The 19,163-nt window shown below is 34.6% G+C and overlaps 4 protein-coding genes across 4 annotated transcripts; 2 read left to right on the top strand and 2 right to left on the bottom strand.

The window, feature by feature from the left end:
• The first annotated feature begins 230 nt into the window (after positions 1 to 230).
• On the top strand, positions 231 to 4,809 carry LOC114194084 (conserved oligomeric Golgi complex subunit 5). Its single transcript, XM_028084134.1, has 3 exons — positions 231 to 1,355; positions 2,315 to 2,788; positions 3,493 to 4,809. Exons 1-3 carry the CDS (start codon positions 276 to 278, stop codon positions 4,429 to 4,431), a joined length of 2,493 nt encoding a protein of 830 aa, XP_027939935.1. The 5' UTR covers positions 231 to 275; the 3' UTR covers positions 4,432 to 4,809.
• Positions 4,810 to 6,177: 1,368 nt separating this feature from the next.
• LOC114194085 (GDSL esterase/lipase At4g10955-like) lies at positions 6,178 to 9,002 on the bottom strand. The gene has a single exon (XM_028084135.1). It carries the CDS (start codon positions 8,430 to 8,432, stop codon positions 6,783 to 6,785), a length of 1,650 nt encoding a protein of 549 aa, XP_027939936.1. The 5' UTR covers positions 8,433 to 9,002; the 3' UTR covers positions 6,178 to 6,782.
• Positions 9,003 to 9,913: 911 nt separating this feature from the next.
• On the top strand, positions 9,914 to 12,131 carry LOC114194087 (GTP-binding nuclear protein Ran-3-like). The gene is made up of 8 exons (XM_028084138.1): positions 9,914 to 10,069; positions 10,158 to 10,227; positions 10,362 to 10,418; positions 10,517 to 10,634; positions 10,920 to 11,009; positions 11,122 to 11,301; positions 11,395 to 11,472; positions 11,776 to 12,131. Exons 1-8 carry the CDS (start codon positions 10,067 to 10,069, stop codon positions 11,843 to 11,845), a joined length of 666 nt encoding a protein of 221 aa, XP_027939939.1. The 5' UTR covers positions 9,914 to 10,066; the 3' UTR covers positions 11,846 to 12,131.
• Positions 12,132 to 16,386: 4,255 nt separating this feature from the next.
• LOC114194086 (GDSL esterase/lipase At4g10955-like) lies at positions 16,387 to 18,937 on the bottom strand. Its single transcript, XM_028084136.1, has 2 exons — positions 18,623 to 18,937; positions 16,387 to 17,449 (listed from the first exon to the last, which is right to left on the bottom strand). The coding sequence occupies exons 1-2, from the start codon at positions 18,727 to 18,729 to the stop codon at positions 16,465 to 16,467; spliced, it is 1,092 nt and encodes a 363-aa protein (XP_027939937.1). The 5' UTR covers positions 18,730 to 18,937; the 3' UTR covers positions 16,387 to 16,464.
• Positions 18,938 to 19,163: the final 226 nt, after the last annotated feature.

Genomic DNA, 19,163 nt, shown 5'->3' with positions numbered 1-19,163 from the left:
AATACAAACTATTTAAAAACATAATTTAAGCAAAGACACTTATCTTTTTTGTTCACTGTGATTTTCTCAATTCACTATGTTAGAAAATTCATTAAAAAAAATCAAAATCTAGAATGAATATAAAGAATAATAATAATGATTAAATGATAAATATAAAAAAATTAGACAGACTTAATAAGAAGTTATACTAAGAAAAGAGAGAGAAACTAACTTCTTCATAGTGTGTGCAGTGTAGTGAACAAGAGGGCCTTCTTCGCTCGCAAAACAAAATCGCAATGGCGTCACCAGCGGCGGCAAGGTCGCCGGTATCCGCCACCGCATCTCCGATCCAACGCCTTTCCACCTTCAAGAACCCCTCCACCGGCGCCGTCAGCGTTACCAACCCGACATCCTCGGCCCTCGACTCTCTGGCCTCGGATCCCATCTTCTCCGCCTTCCTATCCCCTTCGTTCTCCTCCACCTCATTCTCCTCCGCCGCCCTCTCCTCCGGCTCCCCGGCCTCCACCGCGGAGAAGCTCCACCACGCGATCCGCCTCCTCGAGAACCAGCTTCGCTCGGAGGTCCTCTCTCGGCACAACGACCTCCTCTCGCAGCTCTCCTCCCTCCACCACGCCGATCACGCTCTCTCCACCCTTCGATCCGCACTATCCTCTCTCCAGTCCTCCGTCCGCCGCCTCCGTTCTGAGCTCTCCGACCCGCACCGCTCCGTCGCCGCCAAAACCGCCCAGCTCTCCAACCTCCACCTTACAACAGAGCTCCTCCAGCATTCCATCCGCGCCCTACGCCTCTCCAAGAAGCTCCGCGATCTCATGGCCGCCGACCCCGAAAAACTCGATCTCGCCAAGGCCGCGCAGCTGCACTACGAGATCTTGAGCCTGTGCGATGAGTACGACCTTGGCGGCATCGACGCCGTCGACGAAGAGCTTGATTGGGTTAGGAAGACCGGAGATTTGCTTCGGAGCGAGGCGATGAAGGTTCTGGAACGCGGAATGGAAGGGTTGAACCAGGCCGAGGTTGGAACAGGGTTGCAGGTTTTCTACAATCTCGGAGAATTGAAGATCACTGTGGAGCAGGTGGTGAATAAGTACAAGAGTTTGGGTGCTAAGAGTGTGAGTGTGGCATTGGATATGAAGGCTGTTACGGGTGGAAGTGGATACGGTCCCGGTGGGATTAGAGGTTCTGGAACGCCCCACATTGGTGGAGGGGCTAAGGCTAGAGAGGCTCTGTGGCATAGGTTGGGGAATTGCATGGATCAGTTGCATTCTATTGCTGTTGCTGTGTGGCATTTGCAGAGGGTGCTCTCCAAGAAACGGGATCCATTTAGTCATGTTTTGTTGCTTGATGAGGTCATTCAGGTGAGGCACATTGGTTATTGTTTTTGCTGTATCGGAGGAAATATGTCGTTGCTTGGATTCATATATGCCCATCTGTATCCACAACACTGACGCTAGAAATGATTGTTTTTTCTCTGAATGCCAAAGTTTGATATGTAGATGATAGGTACTATTTTTGTGATTCTTTGGTATAATCAACTTACCAATATAATATAGTTGTTTAGCAAACACCCTTGGCTTACACAATATGGTGAGCCAAAGCTTTGTGTTTGAATTGAAGCTTGGAACTTGTAGAAATTGTTAGCTCAAACAGATTGCTTTTCTTACATCTGATTTGATCAGTATTGTATTCGGAAACAATTTTTGTGTGTGTTTCTGGCTAAAAGCAGCGGATTTGTAGAAGTTTGAATTAAAGTCAACAATTGTTAATTTCTGTATGTATATGTTCAGTTTTGTTCTGAAGAAACTGACATGGCAAGATCGGTGAATATGTTGCACTGATGTAAGGCAATAACTTAATACTTCATTTTTTTTCTCTCAATCAATAATTTTCTGTGAATCAAATCAGTGCCAGCCTTCCAAATCTTTCCTATTTTTTGTCTTCTGTTTCCCCTGCTATGCTGTAAAGTGAAGCATATGTTAACATATGCCAGGGGGTGACTATACTGTACTACCAATATATAAGTGAAGAGGAAGTAAAGAGATCAAACTTGATTGATTGATGATTTTGCATTTCTGTACAATTATGTGAATATGCTTCCAGCTTTATGCAACAATATATTGCCAGAGAGACTGTATAGGATGCAGGATAGAGAAATGGTAAAATTGCATGCCTGGGCATTCTCTTCTGATGCATTAACCCCACTAAATGAATATGGATTGCATTCAATTGGATGAGATTGCTGCTGCTATTGTTCAAATTTCCTAATTTTGTATTGGATATTTTTTCTAATTTTCTAATGGTGATTGCTGCTGCATAGGAAGGTGATCCCATGCTAACAGAACGTGTGTGGGAGGCCATTACTAAGGCGTTTGCAAGCCAAATGAAGTCTGCTTTCACTGCATCAAGTTTTGTTAAAGAGATTTTTACTATGGGATATCCGAAGCTTTACTCCATGATAGAGAATCTACTTGAAAGAATTTCACATGACACAGATGTCAAAGGAGTATTGCCAGCTATCAATTCGTCTGGGAAGGAGCAGATAATTTCAGCTGTTGAAATATTCCAGAATGCATTTTTGGCTCATTGCTTGAGTCGCCTTTCAGACCTAGTGAATTCTGTATTTCCAATGTCTAGCCGTGGCAGTGTTCCTTCCAAGGAACAAATATCAAGGATTATAACACGCATTCAGGAAGAGATAGAAGCTGTTCAGGTGGATGCACGCTTAACTCTTCTTGTTTTGCGTGAAGTTGGCAAGGTTTTAATTCTTCTTGCAGAACGGGCTGAATACCAGGTATATAGATATGGCATTATTGTATCAAAGGTGTTGCATGCTGTTCATTGTATTTTTAATCACTACATTAATTGGTTCAGAAAAGAATTTGATGCTAGGAAGGCTACCGACTTTAGCTGTTATAAAACTTTTACATTTTTGGAATACAGAATATTTTTACAAGGAAATAATGGGTACACAGAACAAGGAAAATCAGTTTGGCTGCATGCATATATTATACTAATATTAATGAATTGCTAACTGCATGGATATATTATATTCCTATTAATATTATTGAAAAACAACTGTGTACTTACATTTAGGAGTTTATATGTGTTGTATTATTGGTCTTATGCTGTATCATATTCACTTTGTCCTATTGTGGTTATCAGAAACCATTCAAGTACTGAACTTACATGCTCATTTTTCTTTTTTGGTAATAATTAACTATTTGGCTATAGACGTATGCAATATTTTACTGATATTACTACCTGAAAGTATTATCACTGGTCATGATATGGCGAGACGTAATGACTGATGATAGGTATTAAACTACCTACAAGTGCTGATGCTGTATGTTTTCTCTGGAGCTTAAAGGCTCCCCTTCCCTTTCATTGTGTATGGGTCCTGCAATATTTAGAATTCCGAAGTTTATATTATTCAAGAGAAGATATGAAGCCTATAATAGAAGCACTAATACTTGATCATTTTGATTGTTATGGCAGATATCCACTGGTCCTGAATCACGTCAAGTAAGTGGTCCTGCTACACCGGCACAGCTCAAGAACTTTACATTGTGTCAGCATCTTCAAGATGTTCATACACGAATATCATCCATGCTTAAAGGAATGCCTAGTATTGCTGCAGATGTGTTGTCTGCTTCATTAGGTGCATTATACGGTGTTGCCTGTGATTCTGTAACATCTTTATTCCAGGCAATGCTGGACCGTCTTGAGTCTTGCATATTGCAAATACATGATCAGAACTTTGGAGCGCATGGAATGGATGCTGCTATGGACAACAATTCATCACCTTATATGGAGGAGCTCCAGAAGTGTATTCTTCACTTTCGCAGTGAGTTTCTATCAAGGTTGTTGCCTTCAAGAAATTCTGTAGCTCCCGGGACAGAAAACATATCCACTAGGCTTGTCCAGAGTATGGCTTCACGGGTTCTAGTGTTCTTCATCCGACATGCTTCCCTTGTCAGACCGCTTTCAGAATCAGGCAAGTTGAGGATGGCTAGGGATATGGCTGAATTGGAGCTAGCTGTGGGCCAAAATTTGTTCCCTGTCGAGCAACTTGGTGCACCGTATCGAGCACTTAGAGCATTTCGTCCACTTATTTTCTTGGAAACATCCCATCTTGCATCGTCTCCTCTTCTTCAAGATCTGCCACCGAATGTCATACTACATCATCTGTATACCCGTGCTCCTGAAGAATTGCAGTCACCAATGCAAAGAAACAAACTAACTCCATTGCAGTATTCGTTGTGGCTAGATTCTCAATGGGAGGATCAAATCTGGAAGGGCATCAAAGCAACACTTGATGATTATGCTACAAATGTAAGGAGCAGAGGAGATAAGGAGTTTAGCCCTGTTTATCCTCTCATGCTTCAACTGGGTTCCTCTTTGGTTGAAAAGGATCAGACTTCCTCAAAGTCTTGATCCAGTAAATAATCTGTAGTCTAGCCAATTCAACCACATCAGCGACTTCCCATATTTGCTTCTTGAGAGTTCTTGAAAGGGTTTTGTTGTGGAAACACGATCAAGAGGCTGCTAGTTCTGCTAACAAGCATGAGGTACAAGCGTTCAAGTGATTTGTAGTTTTTTTTTTCCCTTTTCTTTTTTCATTTCTATTCTTCCCTCTTTCTTTCTTCTTTTTTAAAATGGAATTACTGTTGTTGGTTAATCTCCATTTTCCTGATTAGTTGTTGTTATATTCAATGTAGAGAAATATAGATTTTTGATGGAAGATAAAAACAAGTGCTATAGTATACTCCTCGTGATTAATGCACATGTAATATATTCTTTTATCATTCTTTACCTAGGTTTGCGAATCTCTCCACGTATAGTGTAAACTATAACGATCTAATTATTTATCAATTTATTTTTCTGAATAACTCACGTTGAAATCTTTATTTTTTGTTAAAGTATGTGTTATTGTTTTTAATAAAAACTAGAAGATCCTATCGAAGTATAGGTAATGTATGCTATGTTTTATAATTATGAAGGCTAATTAACTGGATGTTAAGCTTTTTTTCATCAATAAAATTATAAAACATTAAAACTACGGTAAGACATCCTTCATCTTCTGAAGCTTTTCTAGAAATAAGTTCACTTCAAAACTTTTATCCTCTTCTGAAATGTGCATCTCCTAGCCTTATATTCACAACCCATGAAAATTATAATCTCTAAAAATTTGATGATTGGGTGTGCCACAACGCCTTTCATCTAACTTTCTTGGATATCTACCTTCTCCAGAAAATTCATCACCAACTTCTTTGTCATCGCCTCCAATTTGGGATAGATCCACCTTGTCACGGAGTTCATCACCGTCCATGATTTTTACGAGAATAGGTGCGATCTTTATTGTGCCATTCAACCTCGACGGCGACCACAACTTCAACTTTCTGCTCTCCGCGCTGCTGGAGCAGGTCAAGAATAGCCTCTTCAATACTGCATGCATTGGGCAAGTTTAATTTAACCAATGATTACTCCTCTCACTCTCCTTCATTTTCCTAAGTTTCTTTACAACTGTAAATTTGTGTCTATATTTCCACCATTATTCTTATTTTCCGTTTCATGTAATGTTCTTGAAAATTAATTCTTGCATATGTGGATTTTTCTGTTTGGGAGTTTCATGAATAATCGTTTTTCATATAAAAAAGAAAATGTTTTGAATCTCGTTTTTAGTTGTCTTTATGTGGTTGATTGAATTGTTACAGACATTTGTTGTGACCGCAAATATTAAACAACAAAAATACAAGGGACTATGGTGGCACAGCTGTGAAACAGTTGACATAGTCATTGAGGTGGAGGAAAGAGGTGCAATAAGTGATGGGAAAAAGGAAATTAATCTGATATGTCGTCACCGGAAATCACCTCTATTGTAATGGAGGTAATGAAAAAACACAGGACCAAGTAATGTAAGGATAAAGTGTTATATATGATTGGATGGTGGTGAAGAACCTTCCAGCTTATTTTTCAACGAAAAATGCATTCTAACGATTTAACTTATTTAAGATTATTAGACTGAGTTTTATTTCGCATCCAATGTTATGGGAAAGAAAAGACATTTTATTCACTTACAACAGAAAGAGGGTTTCTTTAATTATTATCAGTAATTCTCTTCTCACGATGGAGTAAAGTAAATTAATTGAAGTCCATTTCTTTCGTGACAGAAATCGATGCTGTTCCCAAATGACCCAAGGAATATCAAACTCCAGAAAGCTCAATTGTTGTGCCTTAGAGGAGCCAATTGAAGGTTGCAAGGCCCAGTTGAGAAAATCTCCCATACTTCTACTTCTGTTTAAAAGCTTATAAAACATGGCATATAAAGACTTTAAAGCAAATAAAATCAAGCGTAGTGAAACTAAAATCTTTTTAAAAGTAATCTACATAATCCATTATGAACTTGGCTTTCCTTGTGCTACGTGAGAATGACCTATGTTCTCCATGTTTTCTGCTGTGTCATTACTCTTGCGAGTATACAGCTGAGAAATCCGATTGCTCACTCCAACACCAATATCCTTCAAGCCAGATAATTGAGGTATCCAACTCTTCAAATCAGTACCTGAAATCTTGTCATTGCTATCCCGAGTTTCGCAGACAAATCCTACTTCTTCTCTAGTATTTCTATGACTCATGTCTCATGTCTGGTACAATAGAAGGCATTTTGAATAGATGAGATACTTGAGGTGTACAAGAGTATAAAGATCTAATTTGCCTGCTGACATAGTCGCTGCTGTTACTATACATATGAGGAACCCATTTTCCCACTGCAAAACCAGCATCCTTCAAGCTAGATAACTGAGGCATCCAACCTTTAAACCTACACCACTATTGTCTCCATCATTGCTCACTTGAGCTTTTCCAATATTTCTGAGATTCATAGCAAGTGTAACAAAAGATGGATTTAATAAATGTGCTGTTTCCCAAAGAGTACTGCTGTATAAATGCCTAATGTGTTCCCTATCATGGATAGTTTGTACAAGTTCGGCATCACTTGGCCACCATTGTTCCAGGCCATGAGCTGCAAGAAATTCCTGTTTTTCTTTGGAGACAACCAACAACTTTGCTCTAAGTTGCCGATCAGTAAGATCCTTTTTCTCCTCTATCTTCTTTTCTCTTGTGCCACCATTCTTGTAAACTTTCAGATAAGAAACACATTTCACCACCCAAAAGCTAGCATCCTTCAAGCGAGATAACTGAGATGTCCAACCCTTCAAACCTACACCAGAAGTATTGTCTCCATCATTGCTGACTTGACCTTTTCCACTAGAAAGGGGCACAGATTTAAGTATATTCCAGAGATAATCAGTCGTTCCTCTGATGTTAATGTGACTCATGGCAAGTGAAGCAAGATGTGGATAAAGTAAAAATATTACTAGTGAAGGTGTAGCAATGTTCAAAGTGCTAAGTTGCTTGCTTATTAGTTTGCAATTATGGATATCCTGCCCAAGTTCTGCATCACTTGAAAACCACTGTTTCAGGCCATGCGCCTCAAGAAATTCCTGGTTTTTCTTTGAGACAACAAACAACTTTGCTACATTTTTTCCTTCTGCAGGAACCATATTTTCGCTGTCTGTGATCTCTCTGGTTCCATAAAAGTAAAGGCAACTGATATAGTCATTGCTGTTAATATACAAATGAGGAACCCTATTTCCAACGCCAAAATAAGCATCCATCATACCTGATAACTGACCCATAAATCGCTTCACACTTATACCATAAGTCTTATGTCCATCATTGCTAACTTGAACTTCATTACTTGATACAAACATTGATTTAAGTCCATTCCAGACATACTCGGCCCCTTCTCCAATATATCCAATATTCATGGCTAGTGAAAGAGAAGGTGGATTAAATAAATGTGCCTCCACATTAATCCCTTCTTTTGCTAGTTCCTTTCCCACCTGAAGAGCAAATCCAGCCCCCAAGGAATGCCCTGCAATGCAAACATTCCTGCTTCCATGCATATCAGAAACTGATATCAGTGCCTCCAAAGTTTCTTGAAACCTGAAAGAGCCCTTCAAGCTTTCCCAAGCAGCAAAACGGATGTCATCCTCAATATCTCTTCGCCCTGTATGGCTTCTGAGTAATGTTCCTCTGAGTGCCAAAACAGCTTTAGGTGCACCATTTGGTCTAATTGGTATAAAATCAGACAATGCTGCAGATCTATCCCATTCAAATATTGCACCAAAAATAGATCCATCCCTTTTATCAATCAATTTATGGGTGAGCTTGTACTTCAAGGGCATCCACCAACTTGGAGCAAGAGCATTTTCCTGTGTTCTGTTCTCCTGTCTATCAAGTTCAAGCATGTAAACTGCCTTTACAAGGCTAGCCATGGCCACTCGTTTATAATCTGCATCCTTCCTGCATAGCACAAAACAATCATTAGCACCATCCACGCACATAATATCCGTCTTTGTCCCTAAAAACATAAATCCTCAATTTGTTATCTCTCATTTATGAGGATGTGTCGTGTGTGATTCCTGTTTCGATAGATGAATTTTTGGTAAGAGATAAGATCAGGTGTATGTAATACATTTTATAATTGAAGGACCAGGATATGAACCTTGTCTTATTTGGAGTTAATTTATATAACCTATTACAAAACATGAGAACCCTTCTTGGTAAAGTTTGAAACTTTACACCAGTGTGGCAACCCATTGAGCAGACACCCTCAAAATGAATAAAAAAAAAAAGCAATCTTGAGACGTAAAATACAAGAAATCGCGCATGCCCATGCCATTACTACCGAGCAGCAACAATGTGTTGCCAAGGATCATGAAATACATGTGTGAAAGACTAAACTAATCTGAGAACTAACCAGCAAGAACTAATATGGTCCCTCCAAGTGAATCTTGGAGAGCCAGTTGGGTTGTCATCAAACTGGGTTTCAGGTGGAACCTTCATCACAGTGTGCCAATGAGTCCAAATTGCTGTGTACAAAAGATGGTTGAGACTCAACACGCACTATAGTACGATCTCTACCACTTATTGTATCGTAAGGGTTAAATAATATTTTTTTAGGTTAAATATGTTTTTGTAAATTTTAAATTAGTTGAACTTCAAAAATTTGGATCAATTTAGTATTTTATTTTTAAATGCATAAATTTAATTCTTTTAACCAAATTTTATTAGATTTATTTGATGTTTTAAGCGCATTTCATGATACTATTTGAATTATTTACACTATTTGATACATTTTTACTTTAATGTTAACTCAGATATTATCATTAAATATCTTTAAAATGTCAAATAAACTTAACAAAAATTGATAAAAAGGACTAAATCCACATACTTTTTAAAATAAAGGATTAAATTAATATAAAATTTTAAAAAAACTAATTTCAAAATTTATTATAAAATTTGAGCGACAAAAAAATATTTAATCGATTGATTTTGGAAAAGTGTGAACGAAAGATTTTAAAGCTGGGTTAAAAGTGATCTTAATTTTTTGTATGATTGGGTTTAGATTCTACTAATGTTGTATCTTCTTCATGAATCTTCTGTTGGAATTCCTTCTTATTCTAATTTTTGATATATTTTTATTTCTGAATTTATTTTAAAAAAATATAATAATATGTGAGAAAAGAAAAAAATGATATATTTATTTATTTTAATAATTTAATCATCAAACTATATCACAAATCGGAATAATAACGAATTTCATTTTTACGATTAAGTCTAGAAACTAGATATTTAACCGAAATCCCAACGTAACTCTTGGATAAAAATATATTTCTTTATTATTTAAAGGTAGAAAATAAAAATTAAAAAGATACAACACATTTCTTATATTTTTTATTTTTCAAAATCCTTACATTCTTAAAAATCCGAACAGAAACTTTATCTGTTTTTTTCTGCTTCCTACATGAGATTGAATCTTTAATATAATCCAAGGGTGGAGAATGCTGCGTCATGTTGACGCTCTTACATCTATCTATAAATAAGCTTGAAAACCCTTCCTCTAAATAAACCCTCGCTCCGTCTCTCTTTTTCGAACCCCTCCTCCTCACTGCCTCAAAACGACACAGTTCTAGTGTCCACACCAACAAACCCTCTCTTCGTTATGGTACGCTCTTTCTTTCTTCGTTCTACAAAATCACCTGTTTCTCAAAATTTCTGTAGTTTTTGATTCAAATTGGATCTGTCATTTTCAGGCTTTGCCCAATCAGCAAACTGTTGATTACCCAAGTTTCAAACTCGTAATCGTTGGCGACGGTGGCACAGGTAAGATTTTATTCTTTTTTTGCTCACTTTCATTTTCGCCGATTAACCTATGTTTTCAGTTATTAGAAGTTATTCTGTTGTAGCGATCTTGGTTATACCTTGGCATATGAGCTTATTTGTGGCGAAATTTGCAGGAAAGACAACATTTGTGAAAAGGCATATTACTGGGGAATTCGAGAAGAAATACGAACGTAAGATTCGTTTATGATTGAATTATGGTTAAGGTTATGTGTCTAACATTTTTCACGTTAAGCTTATTGCTTATATTGATTTTTCTTGTCTATAACAGCGACAATCGGTGTGGAGGTTCACCCGTTGGATTTTTTCACCAACTGTGGAAAGATTCGATTCTACTGCTGGGATACGGCTGGACAGGAGAAGTTCGGTGGCCTCAGAGATGGATACTAGTAAGCCATTTGGTCTCAAATTTGTGTGAACAAATCGTGGATACTGTTAGGATACCTAACTTTCCTTTTCGATCGCCACTTCCGCATATGTTTTGATTGTATACTGTCTCAGAGTTGGCGTTGTTGCTTCGTATGGTAGTTACTTGCAATTGTAGTTTTTTTTTTTCTCTCTTAGGTTTAATGTTTTTGGATGTATGGAATCTCAGTACCACAACGGGGTTTTTATTGAATTCTTCAGTTATGCAAACTCCTAATGCTTTTGTTAAACGGTGTCTTACGTTGCAGTATTCATGGGCAATGTGCGATTATCATGTTTGATGTTACTGCCCGATTAACCTACAAAAATGTCCCTACCTGGCATCGTGATCTTTGCAGGTTCGTAAATGAAGTCCTCTAAACCATTTTGAATGTGTTGTCTCTATTTTTTTTTTGGAATTGTGTGGTTTATTTGACACATTGTGCAATTTCTGCTTAAATGGTTTTTCAGGGTTTGTGAAAACATCCCAATTGTTCTTTGCGGTAACAAGGTTGATGTCAAGAACAGGCAGGTGAAGGCAAAACAGGTTACTTTCCACAGGAAGAAGAACTTGCAGTACTACGAGATCTCAGCTAAGAGTAACTACAACTTTGAGAAGCCATTTTTGTATCTTGCTCGTAAACTTGCAGGGTAGAGCCACTGAACTTTTTCGCTTCACAATTTCTATTTATATGCATTTCAAAATGCGTATCAACTTATATTTTGCCTCTGTCGTTTTTGCAGTGATCCTAACTTGCACTTTGTAGAATCTCCTGCATTGGCTCCACCTGAAGTTCAAATTGATTTAGCTGCACAGCAACAGTAAGCCCATCTGTCATTGACCTATATCGTTTTTCTGATTCCATACCCTTTTACTTGATTTATGTTTTATGATTGCCAATTCGTGTGGAGTTAGAATTGCTTTATAAATATGGATTGTAAAAAGTGTGGAGAATTGTAGGAAAAAGTCACTCCCATAATGTGAAGTTCAATTAATCATGGGGCATGGGAATTGAATTGTTTCCCACACTCCACAAATGCATTGCTTGATTCATGATTGTCATTTGATATGATTGTTTTTTTGATCTTAAATTTCCTAAATTTATGTATTGGTGACTTTTGCAGGCATGAAGCTGAGCTTGCTGCAGCTGCCAGTCAGCCCCTTCCGGACGATGATGATGACGCTTTTGAGTAGAGAAGTAGTGTAGTGTGTTTATGGAATGTCATCCTTATTGTTGGTTTTATATGCTACTGAAGTGATTTTGGGGTTGTAGTGTTGACATTTTTGGATTTGAATTCGATATCTGAATTCAGTTATCATCCGAGATCTGTTGCTTAAATTTAATGTCTTTTTACTATATTGTGGGTGTTAGAAAGATGAGAAAGATGAGGATTGATTGTTTTTTGATATACCAGGCTGTATGCGATCCCTTTTGATTCAGATATCATCCAACAAGACTGAACTAACTGGTTTCTTTTTACAGTACATGTTTATTTAAACTTTAAATTAATTGCTTTGTAGTGGTAGTTTGGCTCCTTAATATTAATTAGAACTAAAGCAATACGAATAATGGGTCTGGTTTTCACAGGATATAAAAGAAGTTATTTTAATGTGAAATGGTATACTAATTGTTTTTTCAAAAATTACGAAATGTCCAATTTATTATTGTTTATATTTTAAAATTAATTTATAAGAACAATTGAATTCATGAGAAACTCGAATAACTTAATTTTAATTGGATTTTAATTTGGCGAAATAGTGGTTTCTGATTTATTAATTTTATTTAGTTTGTGGTTAAACCGGTGTTAAATTATAATTTAAAACAATAAATACATAAATATTATTAAGCTATAAAATAAAATTGAAAAAAGAAATATTTCATAATAGTTATGTATTATGGTTAAATTGTCCCTATTAACATTTTTTATGCATATATAATCTTAGGCTTAAATTTTGATAAATAAGTTCAAATGATACTTATGTTATCGATAGATTTTAAAATTAGTCCAATTTATCTTCTAACATGTGATATTTTCAGAATTGATGAGTGTCCGGAAAGTAAAATTCATAGATGGGGTGTAGGAAGAGATTTGATGGGTGGAAGAAGAAACAGTCGAAATTTAGAGAGAGTATGCGTTGAGCGCAGCCCAATTGATGGGTGGAGGAAGAAACGGTCGAACTAGCAGTGTTAGGTTACGCGTTCATTCAAAATAGCAGTATAGTAGGATGACTACCCTTTCACTCAAATGATATCAGTGCAATTCAATTGTTTGATAAAAATATATTTATTTATTATTTAAATTTAGAAAATCAAAATTAAAAAACTACAACACATTTCTTATATTTTTTATATTTTCAAAAACCTTAAAATCTTAAAAATCCTAACAACAACTTTATCTGTTTTTTCCTCCTACACGAGACAATAATAATATATTATATTCAAATAGTAATAAGTACAAATATACATTTGAAATAAAAATAATAATATGTATATTTAAAATTTAACTCAACGAGAACCCGTGAGTAGAGATGGCAAATAAACCCGTTCCCGTGGGTATTGCCCGAACCCGTTCCCGTTTTGACGGGGAATCCCCGCATTGACTGGGTATGGGTATGGGGAATCCCCGACTTTTTCAGTTGGGTATGGAGATGGGTATGGGGATGTACATATACCCGCCATAATACCCGTCCCCGCCATATCTTCATTCTCGTTTAAATTATTAAAATATTCACAATTAATCAAGTAACCCATATATATATATATATATATATATATATATATATATATATATATATATATATATATATATATATATATTCTATTTTTTATTTCTTTTAATTATTTCATTTGTCATTAAACTCATTCTCATCTCCAATATATTTTTTATCTTATCATAACCTTTATGTAATTATGTTAAAATAATGTATGTTAATAAAAAAAATTATGCCTTACATTTGAATATTTATATTATTTTTTAATATTTTTATTTATTATAAATTTTCCTTTCACATGAGAATGTTTATACTCTCAATTTAAGGTAATATAAAAAAAATTCTTTACTTATTATTATTATTATTAATTTTTGTTTAATTTGAAGAACTCTTTTGTTTCATTAAAGTAATTTTCGTTATTTTTCAACCATTAAGTATATATGTTGATATTTGAAAAGTTTTCTTAGTTCTCTGAGATATTTTTCGTCTTATCATACCTTAGTTATACATTTGATTTCCTTTGTGTGATTTTTTTCGATAGTCTCTCAAATTATTTCTAAAACACACATTTGTTAGTTTTTTAATATTTTTATTTATTGTTTTTATTTTCATCATGTAGAATAATATATCATAATGTAATTGTTTCACTTTAAATTCTGTTTGAAGTGGTTAAAATTATATATATATATATATATATATATAATGATATTTAGGAATAGTATATGATAATTTACTACAAGAAAAAATGAAATGGTGACTGATTTAGTCAGTAACCCATATCAGTCACTATTTTTCGTCATTGGTGGTAGTAGTTGATTTATTGTCTAAGTTAGTGACTGATTCAATGATCGAATCGGTACTTGATTTAGTGACCAATTTAATTACTAATTTATTTGTAATTTAATGATAAATTTTTTGGTCACTAATGATATTTCTATTTATTTTTAACCACTTCAAACATAATTTAATAATTAGTTCTCTAAGGTTTTTTTCATTTTATCATACCTTAATTATACATTTGATTTCCTTTGTGCGATTTCTTTCGATAGTCTCTCAAATTATTTCTAAAACACACATTTGTTAGTTTTTTAATATTTTTATTTATTGTTTATTTTCATCATGTAGAATAAAATATTTCGATATATTCTATCTAATTATTTGTTATTTTATAACTCACTATTAATCATACTGTAATTTTTTTTACTTTAATTGTATAAATAACTTTTATTTACTACAATATAAAAATTTAATGTAATTTCTATGAATATTTTTTTGTCACTATGCAACATATATTGAAGTTCAAAAGATACAAAATCTATGTCAAAATTTTATTATTATGTTTATTATTTGTTTTTTGTGTTATTTTGATCAAGTGATGTATTATAACTTTTTATTAATGTATAAAAAAGAGATTCATTATAATTTAAAAAATTGAAGTAAACAAATATTTAAAATATATTTTAATTTGAATATTTGTTCTTTGTGTCATTTTGATCAAGTGATATATTATAACTTTTATTAGTGTATAAAAAAGAGATTCATTAGAATTTAAAAAATTGAAGTAAACAAACATTTAAAATATATTTTAATTTGAATATTTGTTTTCCTTTTATACTTTTTGAAATATTTTTTAATTTTATCAACTAAGTTCATTAATGTTGTAGTTTGCAAATTTAATAAATGTTTTGGTTCACATGAAATTTTATTTGGTATTCTAATATAAAATATAAACAATTATAATTTATTTTAATGTATTTGGCATCGAAGAAAATCCTCCTAATATTGAATATTTCATAATATTATGTTTTCTTTACCGTAATTTTTTTTCTTTTATAAAAATTAATATTGAATTAGTTAGAACATGGGTACGGGTATGGGTACGAGATTATACCCGTTACCCGGTGGGGATGGGGATGGGAAAAAAGTTTGATACCCGTTGGGTTTGGGTATGGGGATGGGGATGAATTTTTTATGCGGGGATGTGTATGGGATAGTGAAACCCGTCCCCGCCTCGCCCCGTTGCCATCCCTAACCGTGAGTCAAATTGATTTGCTTTGACACTTAAATTTCACTGTTGAAATTAATTTAATTAAACACCTTTTATTACTATCAATTTCAAGATTATATTAATATCTACTTTACCAATTACATTATAGTCTCATGTCTTTTATTATGAGTCTCGTAAATTATTTTCGCTCTTAATTATAAGAAAAATAAATAAAGTTTACGTTTATTAAGAAACTAATTAACTGTATTAAATTTTATTAATCTTTTAATATTCCATTTAAAGTATCTTTCTCGTGAAATAAAACATACATATTACTGTATCTAAACTTATATTCAAGTTACATTAACCAATTTCCAATAATTAGGTTCGTTTACTTATTTTATTTTACGAGATATAGAAATGCATTTTTCGAATTATCTTTAGTCATATGATATTTATTGGATTTAAAAACGTGTGAAGTTGATTCTAATGACTAAAAATATCCAAATGCTTTAGAAGAGTTAATAATAAATAATAAAACGCTCCCCTCTTTTAAAATGGATAATATAGCTTATTTTAGAAATTATTTTCCAATAAAATGATAAATCTTTTATATCAATGTTGTCAAAAAAACAAATTGTCTTCGTTCATAAAATTAAATATAAAATACAACATACACATGTAAAATTATTCCCATGAAAACACGTAGAGATAGAAAATAACTCTTCAGAAATATATTTTAAGAATTTGAATTATGCGTAATTCTTCTGTGTTATTCCTCTACTAAGCTTCAGCAGGAACGATAATACCAAAAAATCTATAGAAAATTTTGGACTCATATTTTAGATGATAAAGTAGAGTAATAATCGTGACATTAGTATTTTGATACCATTTTTTTTACTATCATTTAATATTATCTTTTATTACTATTTAAAATTAATTTTTATTAATATTATTTTACCCTTATATAAATTGTCAAGTGTCAAACAACATTTTCTCGATCATTAATTATTACAATTCTGACTAATTTTATATGTTATCAGAAGAGTCAAACTTAAATTAGTTGTTTTATTTGATTTTATTTTATGCTAAATTACATTTGACCCCTCCTTTGTCAAGAATTTATTTGGGAAGGAGTAGCAGTGTATAAAGATCTAAGCTGTCTGGTTATGAGTTTGCTGCTATGGATAACCTGCTGAAGTTCTGCATCACTTGACCACCATTGTTCCAACCCATGAGCCTCAACAAACCTCTGTTTCTCCTTAGACACAACAAACACCTTCGCTGCAACTTCTCCCTTCGTGCTTCCCACACTCACCTTTCTGCCACCACCATCATTGTAGTAGCAACATATATAATCACCATTGTTAACATACAAATAAGGAACCCATTTTGCCAAACCAGAACCACATGCTTGACCCATCTTACTCTTCAATCCTGCACCAGAAGCCATTGTGTCTGCATCACTGATTTGAGCTTCACTGCTACTACCATAAGGAAGCATGGATTTAAGTCTATTCCACACAAACTCAGCTTTTTCTCCAATAGTTTTGAAACTCATGGCTAGTGAAACAGAAGGTGGATTGAACAAATGTGCCTCCACAAAAATCCCTTCTTTTGCTAGTTCCTTCCCAACTTGAAGAGCAAAACCTGCTCCTAAAGAATGTCCTGCAATGCATACATTGTTGCTTCCATATTTACCACAAATCAATTTCAGTATCTCCAGAGCTGCATTATACCTCACAGAACCCTTCAAGCTTTCCCAAGCAAGAAAACGTAGGTCATCTTCAATGTCTCTTCTCATTGTAGGGCTTTTCAGTAATGTTCCTCTCAGTGCCAAGACTGCTCTTGGGGCACCACTTGGTCTCATTGGTATCAGCTCAGACAGTGCAGCAGATCTGTCCCATTCAAGAATCGCACCAAAAATGGATCCATCTCTTGCATCGATCAGTGTTTGTTTGAGCTTGTACTTGAAGGGAATCCACCAATTTGGAGCAAGACTATTTCCCTGTGTTCTCTTCTCTTGCCTATCAAGTTCCAGCAAATACACTGCCTGTATAAAGCATGCAATCACAGTTTTCTTGTAATTTGCATCCTTCCTGCATTGCGTTAACAATATCAGCATTCGTGTATGTTTCAAAAGAATGTGAATGAAACTTCAACTATGCAACCTTTCCTTCAAATTTGACTAGTTGCTTGAGTTAACGCCCACAATAATGGATCCATGTTATAGACCAAAACTTAAGATGACTTGGTTAGAAAAAAAAAAAAAAAAGCTTCGAAGGGTGTGTTTGGACTTGTGTCAGAAGTCACTTTAATGCAGAATCTGCAGAGTATGAGTGTGTGGTTCAATGTGCTGTTTTTCCTCTTTCCGATGTTGTTTCAGACACCCCACTAAAGCAATCCAAGCAGTAGGAGTTATTTTAATTTTAACAAAATACACTGCAAAACTTTGAATGCCTTTTTTGGTTCTGTGGTGTGCATGTTTGATTTGGGAACGAAATATTATATTTATGAGAAGTGATTACTGTGATTTTCTTAGATGTCCCTTTCAGAAAGCGGATACATTAAGCTATTATTTTTCTGAAACAAGCCTGGATTAAACCAAGGTACGGCAAATTAAGCTAATTCATAACGCCAGGTGAAAACTAGTTCAATCTCTACCCAAGCAAAATCTCAGTAGAAAATGATAAAAATGATAATACTATATTAAGCCCTCAAAATTCTTTCCCAAATGCTTAAAAAATGTAACTAAGAAATCGGGTATCGTGGTGAAGATTACAACAAACAGATACTACTGAACAAAAAGTTATAACTTGGAAATGGAAAAAATGGCAGTCCTTGATTAACAACAGCGCGCAAAGAGAGCCACAAAAGTATATATCATTTAACCACTGCAGATTAGGAAAATCAATAATTTCTATCTTTTAGGTCTTGGAAATCCAAACAGCCAATTTCTATTTCAATACGATATATAAAATCAGTCGATAAATTATGCTATATTTTCATGTCGTGATGATTGCTTCAATAATCAGAAACCGAAAAGTAAAAAACTTTGGAAACCCACTTGGTAAAAAGTTCACAACTTCACACCGGCATGATCCAACCCAGTGTTCTAACATTTTAAAAATCGATCAGCAAACAAAGACATTACACAGTAGAAACCACGCACACAGTGGCAAATTCAAAAAATTTCAAGATGAAAGCCAAGGGATGAAGAATGAGCAAATGCAAGAAGCGAAATTGAAGTGAGAATTGAAATGGGTAATTACCAACTTGAAACAATAAGGTCCCTCCAATTGAGGGAAGTGAAATTGCGAGGGCCAGAGACATGAAAGGCATACGGGTGAGATTCAGAAGGAAGAACCTGCTTGGCCATTAACGTAGTAGACAACAGCAGAAACCTTAATGGTTTCTTAAATATTGTTGTCTGCGTTGTTGCATGGTGAGGGAGAAAGTGACGGTGTGTGCATCTTCTTAAAGAAAAAGGTACCAACTTGCCCAAACCAACGTTCAATGGTTGGTTTCGGTGACGCGTCTGAAATATTTGGGTCCACGTGCACTTCTAAACTACGATAACCAGCTTTTGCTTCAGTTAACGTGGAAATTGAAGTATTCACTCTCAGAACACACGAATATAATATAGTTACTTTATGTATGCCAGAGGAAACACGCTTTAGGGTTCCATTTCTTTTAAATTTAAACAATAATACAATTTTCAGATGTATATAATTCTAAAAAATATTCAAAATAAAATAAAATATTGTTTTCACTTAAAAAATAAGAAACAATGTCCAAATTTTCACTTAAAAA

The sequence above is a fragment of the Vigna unguiculata genome, chromosome 8 (genome assembly GCF_004118075.2).
Source record: "Vigna unguiculata cultivar IT97K-499-35 chromosome 8, ASM411807v1, whole genome shotgun sequence".
NCBI lineage: Eukaryota > Viridiplantae > Streptophyta > Magnoliopsida > Fabales > Fabaceae > Vigna > Vigna unguiculata.
Note: the sequence above shows the minus strand (reverse complement) of the source record. Positions and strands in the feature narration are given on the sequence as shown.

Bases quoted from the DNA above. Each gene is read 5' to 3' on its own strand.
- LOC114194085 (XM_028084135.1), bottom strand. From the start codon at position 8,432: ATGTTTTTAGGGACAAAGACGGATATTATGTGCGTGGATGGTGCTAAT.
- LOC114194084 (XM_028084134.1), top strand. From the start codon at position 276: ATGGCGTCACCAGCGGCGGCAAGGTCGCCGGTATCCGCCACCGCATCT. The intron at 1,356-2,314 runs GTGAGGCACATT...GCTGCTGCATAG, and splicing joins TGCTTGATGAGGTCATTCAG to GAAGGTGATCCCATGCTAAC. The intron at 2,789-3,492 runs GTATATAGATAT...TTGTTATGGCAG, and splicing joins CAGAACGGGCTGAATACCAG to ATATCCACTGGTCCTGAATC.
- LOC114194086 (XM_028084136.1), bottom strand. From the start codon at position 18,729: ATGGCCAAGCAGGTTCTTCCTTCTGAATCTCACCCGTATGCCTTTCAT. The intron at 17,450-18,622 runs GTAATTACCCAT...AACGCAATGCAG, and splicing joins GACCTTATTGTTTCAAGTTG to GAAGGATGCAAATTACAAGA.
- LOC114194087 (XM_028084138.1), top strand. The intron at 11,010-11,121 runs GTTCGTAAATGA...ATGGTTTTTCAG, and splicing joins TGGCATCGTGATCTTTGCAG to GGTTTGTGAAAACATCCCAA. The intron at 11,473-11,775 runs GTAAGCCCATCT...TGACTTTTGCAG, and splicing joins GATTTAGCTGCACAGCAACA to GCATGAAGCTGAGCTTGCTG.